This window comes from Lycium ferocissimum, chromosome 6, assembly GCF_029784015.1.
Source record: "Lycium ferocissimum isolate CSIRO_LF1 chromosome 6, AGI_CSIRO_Lferr_CH_V1, whole genome shotgun sequence".
NCBI classification, from domain to species: Eukaryota; Viridiplantae; Streptophyta; class Magnoliopsida; order Solanales; family Solanaceae; genus Lycium; species Lycium ferocissimum.
In genome coordinates this window covers 44,070,234-44,089,154 of record NC_081347.1, presented here as the reverse complement: position 1 = coordinate 44,089,154, position 18,921 = coordinate 44,070,234, and the positions used below count along the sequence as shown (strand labels likewise).

The following is an 18,921-nucleotide window of genomic DNA, read 5'->3' as shown; positions in this document are numbered from 1 at the left end:
CTTATTCAGACTTAAGCTATCTTTTTTCCTTCGTATATTTTTCCTTCTATTTTTACCTCAAACGACGAGATGATAATGTAGAGAGCACCCAAATAGGTTCAGGGTATACGCAATCATATAGGCATGACAACTATTCTAATAATAATTAGATATGCGATTTGCCCTATGGACGAATATGCACGCATAAGTGCCATGCTTGTTTGAGTAAGAGCAATGAGATTTTCCAATATCAACATTGTGTATATGCCTAACGTGACAGGAATCCTGAGTACTATGATCTCAAGATGCAAACGCATATAAGCGAAAGAAGCTTGCAGTTCTAAAATTCAGCATCCAGACAGGAAAAAGAGAACATATAATTATTCTAGGTCAGCACAATGTCATTCACAGTATTTTCCCAGTGACGTCTTTACGTGTTCATTCATCATCGAAATATTAACAAGTAGAATGCCAAAGATGATCCAAATCGTACTTCATTCCACCAAAGTTATTTGAAGGACGAAAAGAAGGAAAGGAAAAAAAAACTACCGTGTCTACATCTGTAATGGAACTTGGCATAAAATAGCGCATTGAGATAAGAAAAGATGAGGGACAGAATTTTTGAGCTTCCTGCTCTGTAGATAATAACACAAATTATACTTCCACTTTGAAATCTGTTCCCTGTTCCACCGGGAAAATCAGTGTAGTGTGCAATATCCTCGATTGACTAATATCAACATTCTTGCATCCATCGTCTAAACATTGCTGGGAAGCTGCGTCTTATGACAAAAATAATCAATCATACTCCTCAATCTTGTAAAGTCCCATTCGAGTGTTTAAATTGCTTCAGAAAAGTTTCCAGGCTGCAATTAAAAATTCAACGAATGGAGTCAAGAAGAATTCTGGGACTACAATATCAAATATCACATAAGTGGACAGACATTGAGGGAGAAAAGATACAGTGCAATACAAAACCAGTTTATTATGGTTAGACTTAAAAGACAAACAACAAAATACCCAGTGTAATTCCACAAGTGAGGTTTGGGAAGGGTAGTATGTACGCAGACCTTACCACTACCATTGTGGGGTAGAGCCTGTTAAAAAGCTAGAGAAGTAAGGTCTGCGTACATCCTACCCTCCCCAGACCCCACTTGTGGAATTATGCAAGTCTGCGTACATCCTACCCTCCCCAGACCCCACTTGTGGAATTATGCAAGTCTGCGTACATCCTACCCTCCCCAGACCCCACTTGCGGAATTATGCTGGATATGTTATTATTGTTTGACTTTTGAGTCTAACCATAATAAACTAGCTTTATACTGCACTGGTTAGACTCAAAACATGAGTATGAATGTCCGGACATAGAGATAGGTTGAAGCAGGTTCACCGAGCAATTTAAGCTGATTTCTAATAGTAAAACAGGTTTCTTATGAGTATCATGGTTCATAAGCATAATAAGGTTTCCTTCCAAATTTACAGAACACTTGTGACTTAATCGAAACAAAGACTTGAGCAATTTCAATATACAACCATTGTAAACATTTTCTAGACAGATGGATTGAAATCGTGACTATGCTTAACAATAAAACACTCTTAAAAGCCCACATACCGTGAAGCTATTTGTTGCCGTTGGAAAAGGAATAAGTCAACAACTACACGTGAGATTATCACCTCATACGGCTATTCAGAGGTCACAAATAAATCGAAGGACCTACTGTACACTCTGTAATCGGAACCTTAAAATCAGGTTTTCTTCTCAAGTAGGTATAACAAAGTGTCGACAAGTTAAAGGAAAGCAATTATAAGTACATGGCTTCCACAGATTGCACAAGCATAATCCTTTATTCTCCACAGATTGCATTTCAAACCACACATGCTTACCTCTGATCTATATGCTTATACAACTATGCAAATGCAACTCAATGATGAAGAATAATTTACTTTTAACAGCTTACAAATACATGATGAAAATTCATTCATTTTAAAGCCTTAATTACATCCAGAGTGAACTTGCAGGAATAATCGTATCTCATATTCCACTAATTTGACCTTGTGCCTATTTGCGATGTACTTCAAAGGTGGCGGTAGGCAATTTGATATATGCAAAAGAGTATCCCAAGAGGACAGGTCAAACTAATTTATCGTGAAGTCTGCAAGCAACTACTACACAAAAAAGCCCTGAAATAGAATTATACACTACCTATTTCTTAAAAAGAACCTTGAGTTGAAACTGTACAATTTACTATGATCGTATTTGATTATTCACTTACTATGCCAATATGCATAAAATTTGAATCATGCAGTAACTTCTGCAAGTTTAACGTAATGAAATCATAGTGATAAGTTCCTCGAGAAGAAATTACTCCTTCAACAGTACGGAAAATACAGGAAGACTTTAAGGGATAAAGGTGTTAGCTCCAACTTATCAGTTATGGAAATTAAACATTTTTTTTGAAATTGGTAACAAAGTTATGGAAATTAAACATTAGAAGGGCTGGACGACATTTCCCACAAGAATACTGAATTAACTTGACTTCCGAGTTTCTTCAATAAAGTACTATCTTATTTCCACTTCCAAACAAACATTTACTACTGTCCAAGTCAAGCTCCTCAGTTTATTTATAAACATACTAATTTTTGGCCGATGGAGTCACCCTATAATCAACATTCCACATCGTTGCCATTTGATTCAACTATTAGAATGGCTTTCATCACTTGAAACCTAAATACGTGTTAACAATTACATAATCATCATTAAAACCAGCAACAACATTCAGAAAAGACAAACAAGAAATAAATCTACTAAGATTAACAATCCCCGAGAGGCACATAACATTGGCATTACTGCTTCCATTTTGTATATGACACTCTTTTCTTTTTTGCTCCGTGTCCATTCTCAAAAGATGAAAACTGGGAAACTCTTAGTTTTAAGAATGAAATGGGCATGTTACAAACTGAAAAGGTTCTTTAAGATGATTATGCATTATGATACATTAGATAAATTTATTTTATATGTCAAAATTCTTTATTTCTTTCCCGAACTCCTGTCCTGTCAAACAACGTTATGCTCAGAATGAAACAGAGCAGTCGGCAAAAACTATATATGCCATTAACAGGACAAAGATCTACTTAGTGTGTAACTTGAATTGGAATCCTCAAAAGACCAATAAAACAATGATACAGTCGCGACTTTACAGCTTGTTTGGATGGTTGTTAGTTACACAGAGTCTCCTAATATATGCTATTATACTTCACTTTATTGTTTTGTCAATATAACGTTTTGTATAGTTGCTTGTCATAACATAATGCAACACATCAAACAATCTGAACAATAAACTTACCATAACACAAAAAGGTAGGTTAACGTATAAAATAAGGCAATTAAATACTCCCTTTGTTTCAATTTGTTTGTCTTACCTTCCTTTTTAGTCCTCGTTACAAAAAGAATGTCTTCTTTTTTTTTTTTTTTTGGCAACTTTTCACGACATGTTTAAGACCACAAAATGAAAGGGCATTTGGTTCGTTCTACATATCTTTAACTTAAGAACACGATTAAAAGTCCTTTTTTACTTTCTTAAACCAGAAACTGAAACGGAGGGAGTCATATGCAAAGTCAAAATGAGAAAGAAAAAAAGGCAACAATTCGACCATACCAAATTGATAGTTACCTAAAATGGCACTTTATATAAGGGTGGATTAAATACAAGTAACAATCAAATCAAACATTGTATTTAAAATAACACAATAGGCAACAACAATACATAACAAACATTGCATTTAAAATAACAATACAATAAGTAACAACCAATAAGTGGAAAAAAAGCAAGAACCAACAAACTACAAAGGGATTGAAATCTTACGCTGAAAATCTTTTCTTGGTGATGAAGAAGTCGAAGAAATATGACAGAAAATAGCTCGTCCAATCATGGACAAACTATACACAATCCCAGCCACATAAAACACCATAACCAAACCAAGCACCCATGGCATCATCAAGAACCCAATAAAAAAAGTCACCGATCCACAAAGCATTAAAGCAAATGAAATCCCTAAAAGCAAAGACGCAAATCCCGCCGGAGTAATCTGCTGCATCGCCGTCGTCCTCCTCCCTGAAGACGACGACGGAGACACCGCCACGTCATCATATAACTCAATCGGCCCTGGTGGTGACCGTAGAATATTTAATATCAATGCAGAAAGTTCGTAGAAAACCTTATTAGATTGTTGATCCTGTTGTTGACTTCTCATCATCTTGGAGAAGAAATTATAGCAAGAGAAATATATATGATCAAGAATGAAAATTAAAGAAAACAAGGCAAATGGATAAAGATTCACCTAAGAATATTAAAGCTTCGATAGATAGCAAGAGAAAAATATATGATCTAAGAAGGGAAATCGGAGAAAATTGATAGCAAGAGAAAGATATATGATCAAGAATAGAAATTACAGAAAACGAGGCAAATGGATAAAGCTGGTGAGAGGATTTTTGACTAATATATATCCACCCAACAATATTAAAGCCTCTATTTTCTATTTAATAAAACTATGAGAAGCTTTTTTTTTTTTTTTTTTTTTTTTTTGCCCTTTTCCTTTGCCTGTTTCTCTAAAGAAAGAGCTTCCAGAGTGAATTGAGAAATTTAATTTAAAAAGAATGAGGGAATTATTGCGTATAGAGAGAGAGTTTGTTTCTTTATCTTGAAGGGATAATAGAATTTTGTAAAGTAGAAAAAGAAGGAGAAGATAAAGGATTGCTTCTAAATTCCGTTGAAGAAAAGTCTTCTACGCTGTTATTGGCGATTGTCAGTACGCGCTAAACTAGAAGCGGATGACGTGGAAACTCTATCTGGTTTGAGAGTTGATGACCATACGTGGATACCAACATTATGTAGAGGAGCGTGTTTGGGAATATTTTGATTGGAGGGTGACGTGTAAAGATCAATTATGTGTTGAATAATTTGCTCAAGATTAGAAATTTACTTATATTATATTATTATATACATAATATATATTAGTTGTACACTTGTATGAAATTTAATATTTTTGTACAAGTATTTTTTTTAATATCAAGTACCAAACTGTTTAAAAATTTATACTCCCTTCGTCCCAATTTATATGGCATTCTTTTCTTTTTAATCAGTCCAAAAAAAAATTATATTTATCAATAATTTAACTTTAAAATTTTCATTTTAGCTTCAATGAAATGACTTCTAGCAACAAAAATTTCTTTAGCTTGTTTTAGACTACAAGATTCAAAATTTTTACTTTCTTTCTTAAACTCAAATGTCCTCATATAAATTAGACGGAGGGAGCACCAAATATCGAAATTGTGGTACCAATTTTTTATTTTATTTTGACATGATAATTCGATATATTCTAAAGTATGCACAACGATTGTAGTGGCGTCGACGGGAAGTACATCACATATCAATTGAAAAACAGAAAGTAAATCAACCGAGATATGTGAATTATTTGAATTTAAGTTGCACTTCACTAAGAGAAAGGGATTTTATGGAAGGTAAAATAGATTACATCAGCAACAGAATGTGTCATCGGCATATTGACAACTTAGCCTGGGCATCAAGTTGAACGAGTCAAAGTTCAGGACGAGTCCAATCAATTCCGCTAGCTATATGTTCAAATGAGTTGAATTCAAGTAATTAAGTTACGCTTCAGTATAAAATCAGATTGTAAATAGATTAATTGATGAAAAAAATAAGCTAAAAGCTACAGTAATCTATCTATATAGAATAGGAGAGGCAAAAGCATGATAGAATAATAAATGTCATTATCAGAAAATTCTAATTTTAGAAAAAGAAAAAAAAAAGATAAAAAAATGAAAAGTAAACAAAAAAAATTAGCACGTTCTGATGACAAAACTCTAAAAAGATTTTGAGTTTGGAAATATTAAATAAAAGGAATTCCGAAAGACCAATTACCCCCCCCCCCACCCCCCACCCCCCACATACACATACACGGCTATATTCCAATTTAAATGCAAAATTTAACTGTAGCAAACCACTAATTCACAGAGATATATCTTTTTCTTTCAGTTGTAGTGATCATTTTTCATTTTTTACCAGTTACTTATTTTTTAATTCATTACTTAATTTGATTGCGAAATTCTTAAAAAAAAAAAAAAAAAGAAACAATTTAGTTGCTATTTAAGTTTTGTTGCCATTCGTTACTTATATATGTTGATTTCATGTCTTTTTGACGATTTCAAAAGGTGTTAATTTATTTTGCAGGAATAATATCAATATGTATAAGTGGTGAGGATGATGACAGACTTGAGATGATTTAGAAATGGGAATGTCGTCATGTCGTTAATCTTTTGTTACCACTGTTTTTGTTTAAAATCTTGACTTGATATTTCGTTACTCCATGTTAATTATTCATGGTGTTAATCTGAAATTGGAAAGCGGAGGACAATAAATGCCTCCATCTTCTACATACTCATGGGTAGTTCAATTCAACTGCAAATTACTCATATAAAAACTCTAGGTATTCTCTTTTATATCACAACCCAATTTTCCCAGTTATGTTGTGGAAAGGAGGCAAGGGATTAGGAAGGGCGGTGCAAAATGACGCCGTAAAGTGTTGCACGACAACATTTAGTGCATCAAAAGCCCGCCTTAGGAATTGACTCAATTTGTGCCTCTATGTTTAACATTGCTCTTTGTTTTTTTTTTTTTTTTTAAATTTTTTGTTACTGCTATGGATACTGTTTGTGCTTTGAAGAGACAAAGCATGTTTCTTTTGGTGTTTAGTTTTTACTGTAATTGACTTGGTTTCTGATGAATTATGAAATATCTTATTTCAATTTCAATAAAAGAAACTATTTACATGATAAAGTAATAATCTTTCTAAAGTTAACAATTTTTTTTTTTTTTTTGGAAAATAGCAAATTATTTTGTTATATCTCGCATTTTGTACGTTGGAATATTTTAAGACAATCGCGGGAAGTTAAGGGCGAGGCCATTCTCGGTTTTTTTGCTTTAAAGGCGCAAGTTGCTTGTAGACATTATTGGCATGGAGCATAAAGGCAAACTTGGAATTTGGAAATTATTATTCATGACTTGTTGAAAAAGCCTTGTGGCCGTCCAAGGTAGAGTGAACCATGGCCCACATGATGCAAAATACATGTGATTAAAAAGATGACTAAGTGAGCAAAATTCATCTTTTATTACCTAAGGAAATTTCTAGAAAATTGAAGAAAATTGGAAAAAAAAAAGAAGGGAAAAACGGCCAAGGAAGGTGCACATGACTAGCCATGTGCCATGAATAAATATATATATATGTGTGTGATGACTAAATGAGAGGTAAGTCATCATTTGTAACTCAAGAAAATTCAAGAAGAGTGGAGAAAGGGAAGAGGAGAGCTACGGCCAAGCAAGCTGGCCGAAGATGGTCCCTTAAGTTTGATTGTGAAAAATAATTTTCTCCTTGTCTTCCTACTAATTAGAAGGTCCTTGTTAACATGAGCTAGTTGTTGGAGCAAGCAAGGCATCCGTTTGCATGATTCATGATCCTAGAGAGAGAGGAAGTGAAGGAACAAGGTACGGTTCAATCTTATTTTTCATGTGTGATGCATGGTTTGTGGATATTGTAGCATATGGAAATGAATGAAAATCATGAATATGTGGGTGTTGGAGTATAGCAAGTGGGTGTATGGGTCTTTAGGCCGTGTGTGTGTTGTGTGTCTAGGAGTGAAGGGTTAGTTGTATTTAGCATGTTTGGAGGATATTGTAGTGTGTAGAGAATGAATGAAATTCATGAAATGACACATGTTGATGTTGGCCGTGTATGGGTGGTTTGGGGCAACCATGTTAAACCGATGTTATCTAGTATTTTGGTTGTTGTCGTCATGCATTCTATGATGTAAAATGAAGTTTAATGAGCCAAGTTGAGGTCGCAAGGTTGCGGGAATTTGAATTGGAATTTATTGTGCTTTTAATGTAATTTTTGTACTTAAGAGAATGGCATTGATAAGGTGTGGATTGTTAGGTAATTCATGAATTTAGAAGAGAGGGATGTGCTATTGTGTTGATCTCGGGTTTGAGAGGAATTCGGGTGAGTTGGAACATTGTTCGGGTTGTTTGAAATATTGTATAAATTGTTCTTGAATCGTGTTTGAATGACCTCGAAATAATATTTGAACGTATGACCATTGGTGTTAGTTTGAATGTATGGAGTTTATTTGAATAAATGGAATATTGTCGACTTATGTAGAAAAGAGTTGTTAATGTTAGAATGCGTTTGGAATTGATTCGTAATGTTGGTAATATGATTGTTGGTATGGTTGTTGTTGATTTGGCCGAGTTGAATTCTCGGGGTTGATGGATTATGGGGAGATCTTTGCCCAATTTACGTGGATAAAGTGAAGACTTGGAATCGACTTCTTGATGCTTATGGCTAATGGTCGCTACCCAATGACGTTATTGTAGATCGTGGGAAGCCGAGGCGTAAGTTTGGATTAGCGTAGGGGGCAGCCAAGGTATGTAAAGCTCACCTCTTTTTCTTTGGCATGTCTTAGTATGAATAGGCTATGATATGATCCCCGAGGTAACTCTACTCCTGCGATCCGAGCATGTCCGTGATTCTTATTTGTTTCTCGATATCCGTATTTATAATGTAGTCAAATTGTGGTCCGTATGCCTTTGTATGATTAAAAATGAATATGCATGGAAAGATTTGTTCATAAAAGAGTTTGAAACTACGAACGTCCGTAACTTCCATAGGAAGGCTCGGATTGCTTCGATATGTCCGTAGGAGGTTCTGTAGCGTATTAAGATTATAATGTTCCAAGGCGGGCTCGGATCGGTTGTTACTTGTCAGTGGGCCATGAGACATTGTTGGGTAGTTACGATGACTTGTTAAAAGAACTTAATAAAGTTAACAATCCGACCCCCGCGTACGTGATTACTTATTTATCTGTTAAGTCTGAAATAAGAATTCGTATATATATATGATGCCTAAAGTTCTATTTGATAAGTCCGGGATAATATCTGGGCAAGATTTGATTTGGTCAATGCCATCGGCCTGTAAATGGTAATTTGTCTGATTATTCGGTTAAGTCTGTGTAAATGTATGAAATGAGAATCCGTATGCATATGATTTTGATACGTAACTATGATGGATAAAGTTCTATTTGATATGTTTCCGAGTAACGTTCGGAAGGAACCGATACGACTATTGCTTTGGCTTGTAAATGATAATTCGTTTGATTATTCTATGGAATCGTATGAACGTTTTGAATGACATATAGATCCCACGATTCTGCTCGTGCATAATATTGTTACTTCCTTCGCCGAGTCCCGGGCCGGTTATTATCGTGCGCACAATGCGAAGTATGATGAGCGACTAATATGATACGATATGTTACCGAAGTATGATGAGCTTCTGATATTATGGTGTTATGATGTGTCCGGTACGCCGAGCCCCTTTTGGCCGGGTACCGTGGTTATATGATATGATGTGATGATGTGTGACGGAGATGCGGAGAGATACAAAAACTTCCGAAGTATGATGAGTTGTGGCGCCCCGAGGCGGGGAGGGCGACCACGTTCTGTCCGCCGGGTCCTATTATGGACCGCATAGGGTATATGATTTGATAATGTGATGATCTGATAATATAATGAATCTGTTCTGATGATACGGTAATATAATGACTCTGTTTAATCTGACGATATGATAATATGATGATTTCGTTTAATGTGATGATATGACATATACATGTATTCTGAAATACGATCTGTCGGTTCCGGAGCCGGTGGTGGGGCAAACCCAATGGTGGGGCAAACCCAATGGTGGGGCAAACCCAGTGGCGAGGCACATTCCACACTGGTTCAGGCGAATCCCACATTGGTTTAGGCGAATCCCACATTGGTTTAGGCGAATCCCACATCGGCAAATGTCAGCTTCTATGACATGTTCTATTATATATATATATATGAGGTAGAAATGTTTTCAAAAGAAAGCTAAGTATTTTGAGCATTCTGATTATTATGTCTGTCTTCTGTACCTCTTATGCACTATTTGTATTACAGATACATGTACTCGTATTCGACTATTATGCACATTTTACGTACTCTTCATTTCGGTCATGATCTCGTTTTACGTATTCCATGCTTTACATACTCGGTACATATTCCGTGCGACCCCTTTCTTCGGGGGCTGCGTTTCATGCCGCGCAGGTACACCTAGGTGAGCTAAAGATATTAGCAGAAGATGTTCCGGCGGGATTGGCGAACTCCATTTTCTCCGGAGTACTGCCGAGTCAGGGTTTGTTTGTGTTATCATATCTGAGTCATGTTAGAGACTTTGCAGACAGAGTCGTGTGTATAAGATGTCAGTTGTGACCGGCTCTATAAGCCGTTGTATTGCTATGCTTGATATTACAGACCTTGTACGTTTGTAAGTTTTGCTTGATTTGAAAAGGATGTAAATCATGTTTGTCTCATACAAAATTTTATTAGGTATTTATGATCTGGTCGAGGGCCCAATATGAATACGAGTATTACGATAGTCAGAGGGTTCGCTCGGCCCTAGATAAGGGTCGGGTGCCCATCACACCCTATCGGAAATTGGGGTGTGACATATTTCACATGCTCTAACAGTAACTAACCATTGGCGACTATTATAAATGTCCTTTAAGCATATAATTACTGATAAAAAATACATTGTGAATTTGATTTTCTTCTGCTTTCGCTTCTGTTCTCACATGTGTTCGAGAGATTTCTCATTTTTTTCCATCATAATATCTAATCGATCACTTATCCTTATACATATGTTGTAGGTTACAGAGATTATATTACAATACTTATGTTGTAGATGTTGTAGGTTACATATATTATATTATCGTTAGTTGGAGGAGATATCTTGATCACTTGATATTTTCGTTATGCCAAGATGAGAGTACATTCAAAAGCATGGTGTATTTGCTACTCTGTTGAGGCTCTTCTTATTTTAGGGTATCCACTGGAATTAATATATTTTATTTGTCATGATTTAAATATTAGATAACTTCTTGAAATATCTTTTATTTGAAGTTACTTATTAAATAGAAACATAAATGATAATTCAAAATTTTCTTTAAGTATTAGAGTATCCTTTAATAATAGCATGTGGAAATGACTATTCAAATCTATAAGTTAAAAACAAAAGAGAAGCGTAACATTATAGTATTTCTTTTCTAAAACAATGTAAGAATTGTTGAGTTTTGTGTGCCTTTAAGTTTTAAAAGAAATTGAAAGTTTCTATTACGTCATCTTAGGAGAATTGCAAAGTCTATATCATCTGGGCTAGCATTTGCTAAATGAACTTTAAAAAATAAAAAATAAAAAGAGGGAGAGAGAGAGATGAGAGATTGGTACTATCAGAGAAAGAATTTTATGATTGTCACAAGCCGGTAAACTATATGAGGCTATATACAAACGTACGGGTTTGGATACAATCTTTTCAAGAACCACATTATAGGGAAAATGAATGGCATCTCTTGACATTATTAGACTTTTACTTCTTTCATGTTTATTAGACGTTGTAAATCTTATTTCATGTTCTTAAACAGTTGAACTGGGAAATTTTCCAAAACTATAAATTAATCGTTGATGATTCTGTTCTCCATTTAAGCAACAGTTTTTTATGGTGTTAAGAAAGTGTTTAGTTGTTTTTTATTTGTTCTTAGATACATTATTTTGTTCTTCCTCGCTTGACCTTATAGGTTTATCTTGAAATATTTATGGTATTGGTCACAGAGATTATGTTGTTGGTATCATTAGTGGGAAAAAATATCTTGATCACCTGATTCTTTCATTATGCCATGACAAGAGTACATTCAGAAGCATGGAGTCTATTCTACTACGTGTCTATTTACTAATCTTTTTGGGTTGTTTTCTTTCAGAGCATGCATATCCATTGAAATTAATATATTTTTTTGCCTCGATTTAAGTATTAGAGAACCTCCTAACACAGCTTCTCTTTGAAGTCACTCATAAAACAGCAAAACAAATTTATTCGACGGCCTAAGTGTTAGGAGTTAATCCTTTAAAAATGTCTATAAAACTTTTTAAAAAAATAAAAAATAAGAGAGAAGCATTATGGAACTTCTTTTTAAAAAAAGTGCTATATTGATATGTATGCCTGTTACGCCCCTCGTCTTCGTCATAGTAGGACTAATGATTTCCTAGTTGAGTATGTCTTGAGAATGGAGACCTGTGCCCGAGTTTGGGGACATAAAGTGTGGTACTCCGTGTACAAATGTATCAGCAGGTATTCTGGGTAAATTATGGAGTTAGAACCTGAACGAATCAAATCGATGCAATCGGAACGGATTCAGGAAAATTCTGCAGGCACCAGTCACTGTCGATGGGTCATCGACATGTCAACGGACCGTCGTTGTGCACCGTCCATGTGTTTCTGCAATCAGAGATTTGCAGGCGTAAGTCGACGGACCATCGACACGTCGACGGACCATCGACACGTCGATGGGTCGTCGACCCACTCGTCGAACCGCTTTACTGGAACTTTCCAGTTTCAGTTATAAATAGACGAACCATGCTCTTATTTTTCAGATTTCACTTTCTCCACAAGTCTTGAAAGCTCTAGAATATTCCCTCCACTATACTAACATAAATCCAAGAGAAAACAAGGATTAACTACCAAGAATCAAGGGGATTAAATGCAAAAGAGGCCCACTAGGGTTGATAGAAGCCAAGAATTCATTTGGTATTGAAGTTGGGTTTTCTTCAAGTGAAGTATTTTCATCCAAAGCCCATTCCTATATAATCAAAGGTGAGTTTTGTGCTCATTTCATGTTATTAAGTGTATTGAGTGGTTGAAGGTATTAGGTTAGAGAAGAAAGTAGAATATGAGTTCAAATATGGAGAAAATGGCATTTGAGTAGTAAGTTAATGTGAATCATGATTCTTAGTAGGAGATGAGTATAATCTTGTTATAAATGATGCTAATGACGTTGAGGAAGTGTTATGTGAAGAATAAATATGATGTTGTAGTATAGTTATGGTTATGGATGATTTTGAAGCTGAATTTGAGAAGTAAACAATGTTTAACTTGAAGAGTCTATTGATTATGATATTATGGGCGTTCTTATTGATGTTTGGGAGTTGTCTTATTATATGGAAGAAGTTGTCGAAACAAAGGAAATGCTGCTCAATTTTTGTTAGCTCTTAGTCACCTTAGCTTAGCCTTAAGCATGTTTTAATGATCCAATGTAGTACGAAATCTCTTGAATGTAGAGTTGTGAGCTTGGAAGGAGAACGCTAAGTCGTTAAGGAGACGTAAAGGTATGTAAGGCTAATCCTCTTCTTTCAAAGGAATGACTCCTATATTGTGATTTCTTCCCTATATTCCCATGATCTTCTTACATCCTAAAAGATGAAGATTAAAGGTTCTTTATGGGATAGAGATGAGATGTATTTTATGATAATGATGAGGTTGATGGTTCTAATTCTAAAGATTCCAAAGTTACGAATTGATGCTTTATAAGGTTTAGGATTTTATTCTATGTTTTCCTTGATGATTGTTCATTATTGTTAGTCTCATCTCATGTTACTAGTTCCTTCAAGGTGAGACACGACGATCATGACTATTTCATAACATAATCGGAGGTTACCGACCTTACGTCACTCCGATAGAATCATAGCTTTCATTTGGGCTCTCATGCATGCTTTATGTTATTTTCATGTATGATCACACCGTGCCTACATGGCCGGGCAGTATAACACCGTGCCTATATGGCCGGGCAGTATAACACCGTGCCGCCCTATAGGCGAACGGGCAGACACACCAATGCAGTGGGCAGCTTACGCCCCGGACGCGGGCTAATGATGATCACACCGTACCTATATGGTCGGGCAGCTTATATATGTATAATATGATATTATTTTTACTATAAAAATTAGCATGCATGACTCCGCCTTAAGAGGCAATCAGTTACAGGTTTGCTCTTCATCTTATGCTCCTTTATTTCTTTAATATGCTATTGTACATGCCTTACATACTCAGTACATTGTTCGCACTGACGTCCCTTTTTTTGGACGCTGTGTTCATGCCCACAGGTAGACAGGAAGACGGTGCAGACACCTAGGAGCTTATCAGTAGTTGTACAGGAGCACCCCACTACTCCGGAGGTGCAGTCTTTAGTATATTCTTTGTGTATGTATTGGGGCATGGCGGGGTCCTGTCCCGTCCTTGTGATTTCAGTATTCCAGTTAGAGGCTCGTAGATACTTATGTGTGGGTAGTACATGTTATGAGACTTCTTCAGTGTATATTCTGTACATCATTTTTGTAGCCTTATGGGCCTATGTATGCACACATGTTTTGGGAGATATTTGGAGATTGTTTCATGATATGTCTAGGTTGAGTATGATAGATTGCATGATGAGTGGTGCTCGGTAGTCAGCTCCGGGTACCCGTTATGGCCCCCTAGTTGGGTCGTGACAATGTCGTTTTCAGAAATTACTAATTGTGTTAACCATTTAAAACCAACATTAACATATGACAATAAGTGAGCTTCATCCTTTCGTTAACTGCATATAAGAATTTGTTTTATAGTAAACACTATTATATATTACTAAGAGTTTATTCTATATTTCAAAGCACTCATGTGTTAGAGCTTGAAAAGACTTGGCCCGGCTCCTAGATAGGTTAGAGGTGTGCAATATTGTCTTTCCTGTATACTGCATTTTGCAGGATAATAGTGGCCTATCTTAACATATTACTACAATATTCAAGGTGTCATCTTCGTCATAGCTATTTATACGTTATGTTTTATAAATTGATGTTTTTCCCATTAGTATAAAGTGAAAAGATCTTTGTTATTTCATATACTTTTATCGATATTTTAAAAAATTGTTAGTCTAGTAATATGAAATAAGCAATTATTGAGAATTCCTACCTGAAAATTTTAATTATAGTTTAATAATTTTATTTTGTTATAGATGTTATATGTTTTTTAAATAAAATATTGGTTGTGTGACCTGAATTTTTTCATAGGACTAAAGAAAATGTGAGCATATTTCTAATTTGATGTAATTTAAATGATAAAACAAAGTAAAATACTCAAAATTATTATTATTGATAAATTAAATAGGAATATCTAGAAATTTTAAAAAGTGTACAAATAAAAAAATCAGTAGTAGAAAAAATTTAGAAATTTATCGTATGAAAAGGGATGTAAGGAATGACAATACAATTCAGATGGCAAGCTAATAAAACAATTATTTGGCAATGTAACAATACGAAGTTCTGAATATAATACAACAATGATAAACAACGAACACAAAATAAAAATAGTAGCATCAGTGTAGAAATGCGAGGAATAAGACCTAATTGTGTTTGTGTGTGTGTGTAAATCGGTATAAAAATAGCTAATATTCACAGCGCATAAAAAATTATAGATAACCAATGGTCATGGATCAAATGATTTAAATTTTACGGTTTATAAAATAATAAAACTCTTAGTATGATCAAGCATATAAGCATATTACTAATATATATAAGGGTCAATATAAAGAGTTTTGTAGTATTTAGTTACATTGTAACTATTTGATTGACCCAACCAAAATGGTTTGCTCTTTCGAATTGCCCTTGTATTTGCTATTTATTATTTCATGTTGCAAAGTATGTTTCCAATAAATCAAGTGTCACGACCCAACTGGAGGGCCATGACGGGTACCCGGTGTTAACCCACCCGGGCACCTGTTATCGTACATTCATATTTTCATCTAGGTAAGCCACATAGCTTAATCATACTTTCTATCCATCATTCATGCTAATCTCATTGGGCAACAACACATTTATATCACCATCAGCAACTATGCCCATATCAATGTACATAAGCCAACAAGGCTATCAAAATGATACACAAAATATAAGCTGACCAGGCTAAAGACATCTAACCATATATACATGTCTACAAGCCTCTACGAAGAGTATGTCACATCATATAGGCGGGACAGGACCCCGTCATGTCCCTAAGTATGTACACAAAAGAATAGATACCAAAAGTTGTAGCTCCGAATGAAATGGAGCTCCTCTATGTAGTCTGTTACACCTTGAAAAAGTTTCCGTTAGCGTATAGTGAATAGACTAATGAAGTGTATGACGTATACGATGTTTTGATAAGTGAGAAATAACATTTAATGGTCCTAATTAAGATTTCAAAGACAATTGAAGTAGGAGACGAAAGTTGTTAAGGAAAGTAAGGTATATGTCATGTGTCGGGCAAGATTTACGAGTATCGAATTAATGATGACTTAATGAAGTTTTGGAGAAGAGTTATAATGTCCCTTGGATTGTTAATGAAGTGTTAAATAAGTGTTAAGAAGGTTCCATAAGGATTTAAGAACAAACAAATAAAGGAATTGAGTTTATGGGAACTTTGGTAAACCTTGGCAAAATTTTCGGACAAAATTTTGGTCCACATTGGTGGGGGGCATATCTCCTAGAATATGAGGAGTTTTCGTGTGTTTATTTTTTCCAAATTGAAGTTCATTGAGTCTAGTTTCCAACGCAACAAACCGCTCATCAATGTGATGTCTGAGTAAAAAGTTATGGTCATTCTACGACAGACTGTCTGAGCAAAAAATTTTGCGGACCATTTGACGCCTTGTAGAATTTTTGACGGCCCGTGGAAAATTCTACGGTCCGTCAAATTGACACAGCCCAGCGTCAAATGGTCACAGTGACCCATTTTTGATTGGCAGTTCTACGGACCATTTTGACGATCCGTAGGAATTTATACGGCCCGTCAAAATGGGCGCAGAATTGCCCGACGGGATCAAATTTTAAGTTATTAAAAGGAGACCCACGTTCATTTAATTCATTTCATTTTCATTCCACACAAGTCAAGAACTCTCTAGAATATTATCTACTCTTCATCCACAAGAAAAAAAAGGTACTCTTCATCCACAAGAAAACAAAGGAAATCAAAGATCAATGTCAAGAATTCAAGTGAATCAAGTGTAAAAAAATTCATCAAAGTTCATCCAAGTCAAGAAATCCCAAGAAAGGTGAACTAGGGTTTTGGTGTAAGGAGAGTATTACCACTCAAGGTTTGTTCCTACACCATCTAAGGTGAGTTTCATGATCTTTTCATATTATTTGAAGTATGAAAAAGTTGAAACACTTGGATTCTAATAGAACATAGAAAATGGGTCATAAATGTGGGAATAGTGCTAGTGTTGAGTAGTAGTTTGGAATGAATCATGAAAATGGATATGTTGTGATTGTAGATATATTGTGAATGACATTTAGAATATGGAATGAGCATTATACATGGAAGAACGTAATAGTAAATTATGACCATGATTATGGGGAAATTGAAGTGAAATTGTGAAATGTGGATAATGTAGATAAATGATGATTGTTATTTATGATATTATGCAATGATATTACGGATGTTTGGGAGTTGATATGGAATATGGAGGAAGTCATATAAACAAAGGAAATTCTGCCCAATTTTCTCTAGCTTTAGTAAGCCCGTTCATATAATTGTGTAGCTAATGCCGATACGAATTCTCTTGAAGGTAAAACGCGTGCATTAAAGGAGAACGAGCAAGCAATAGAATAGTTAAACGACAAAGGTATGTGAGGCTAGTCCTTTCTTTCTAAGGCATGAATCTTATGACATGTAATTCCTTCTTCTTCATGAATTCCCTATCTTCGAGGAAACAAAGAGTCTATGTTCCTGAATAGCTATATAATATGAGAGGTGCATTATGAATACGATAATGATAATGACGAGCTTAAGTCTAAAGATCCTAGAGTTCATGATATGATGTCTTTACGAAGTTAATGATGTCGACTATGACTTATTGATGTTTTACTTATGTGTACTCACCTTAAAACGTTAGTCCCTCCAAGGTGAGATATAACGCTTATGATTACTCCATAACGTAATCGGGTTCACGACCTTATGTCACCCCGACACGCCTATAGTTGCCCTCAAGTTCTAATGTATGTTTTGATGATAAATGCATAATGATGTTAAATTATGATAAAGCCATGATATGCCTATGAGATGAATAATAATGATAAGTATATGATATGTATGACGATGTGATTCCACCGCGCCTAATTGGCCGGACATGTCACCGCTAAAGCGGGCTGCTAGTGATTCCACCGTGCCTAAATGGCCAGACATGTCATCGCTACGGTGGGCTGCTATGATTCCACCGCGCCTAGAAGGCCGGACACGATCACCACTAGTGGGCTGCATATAATGGTTACCCGGACGCGGGTTAACGATGACGATGTATGAATGATATAATGATGTATGAACGGTATGATGATGTATACGCTATGGTAGTTCACATGATATGCTACGTATGATATATGTATAGAATGTATCCATTCGAAGGTTATGTCTTCATCTTATGCCTTATGATTTCTCTATTATGTTCATTTCATTCATGCCTTACATACTCGACAATGTTCGTACCGACGTCTCGTTTTCTTTGGACGCTGTGTTCATGCCCACAGGTAGACAGGGAGGTGATCCAGACTCGTAGGAGCTACTAGCTGTTTGAGAGCACTCCATTTTCCCGGAGGTGCCATTGATTATTCTTTTGGTACATATATGTAGACATATTCATGTTTTGGGCACGACGGGGTCCTGTCCCATCTATATGTCTAGTACTCTAGTAGAGGCTCATAGATACGTATGTGTGGGCAATATGGTCTCACTAGTTCTTATGTATATGTATGTGTGTATATATATATATATATATATATATATATATATATATATATATATATATATATATATATACACACACTATTATGATAGCCTAAAGTGGCTTATGTTTATATAGTAAATATGTTTCAAATGAAAGTCGTTTCTATGATTATGAGTATAAGAAATGTGAATGACACAAGATGAGTAATAGGATGAGAGGTGCTCGGTGGTTAGCCTCGGGTA

The 18,921-nt window shown here is 35.4% G+C and overlaps 1 protein-coding gene across 1 annotated transcript; it reads right to left on the bottom strand.

Moving 5' to 3' along the window:
* Positions 1-336: 336 nt before the first annotated feature.
* LOC132059709 (uncharacterized) lies at positions 337-4,556 on the bottom strand. Its single transcript, XM_059452436.1, has 2 exons — positions 3,840-4,556; positions 337-842 (listed from the first exon to the last, which is right to left on the bottom strand). The coding sequence occupies exons 1-2, from the start codon at positions 4,228-4,230 to the stop codon at positions 826-828; spliced, it is 408 nt and encodes a 135-aa protein (XP_059308419.1). The 5' UTR covers positions 4,231-4,556; the 3' UTR covers positions 337-825.
* Positions 4,557-18,921: the final 14,365 nt, after the last annotated feature.

What these genes read in the sequence shown, in the direction of transcription:
- LOC132059709 (XM_059452436.1), bottom strand. Translation starts at nt 4,230, where the DNA reads ATGATGAGAAGTCAACAACAGGATCAACAATCTAATAAGGTTTTCTAC.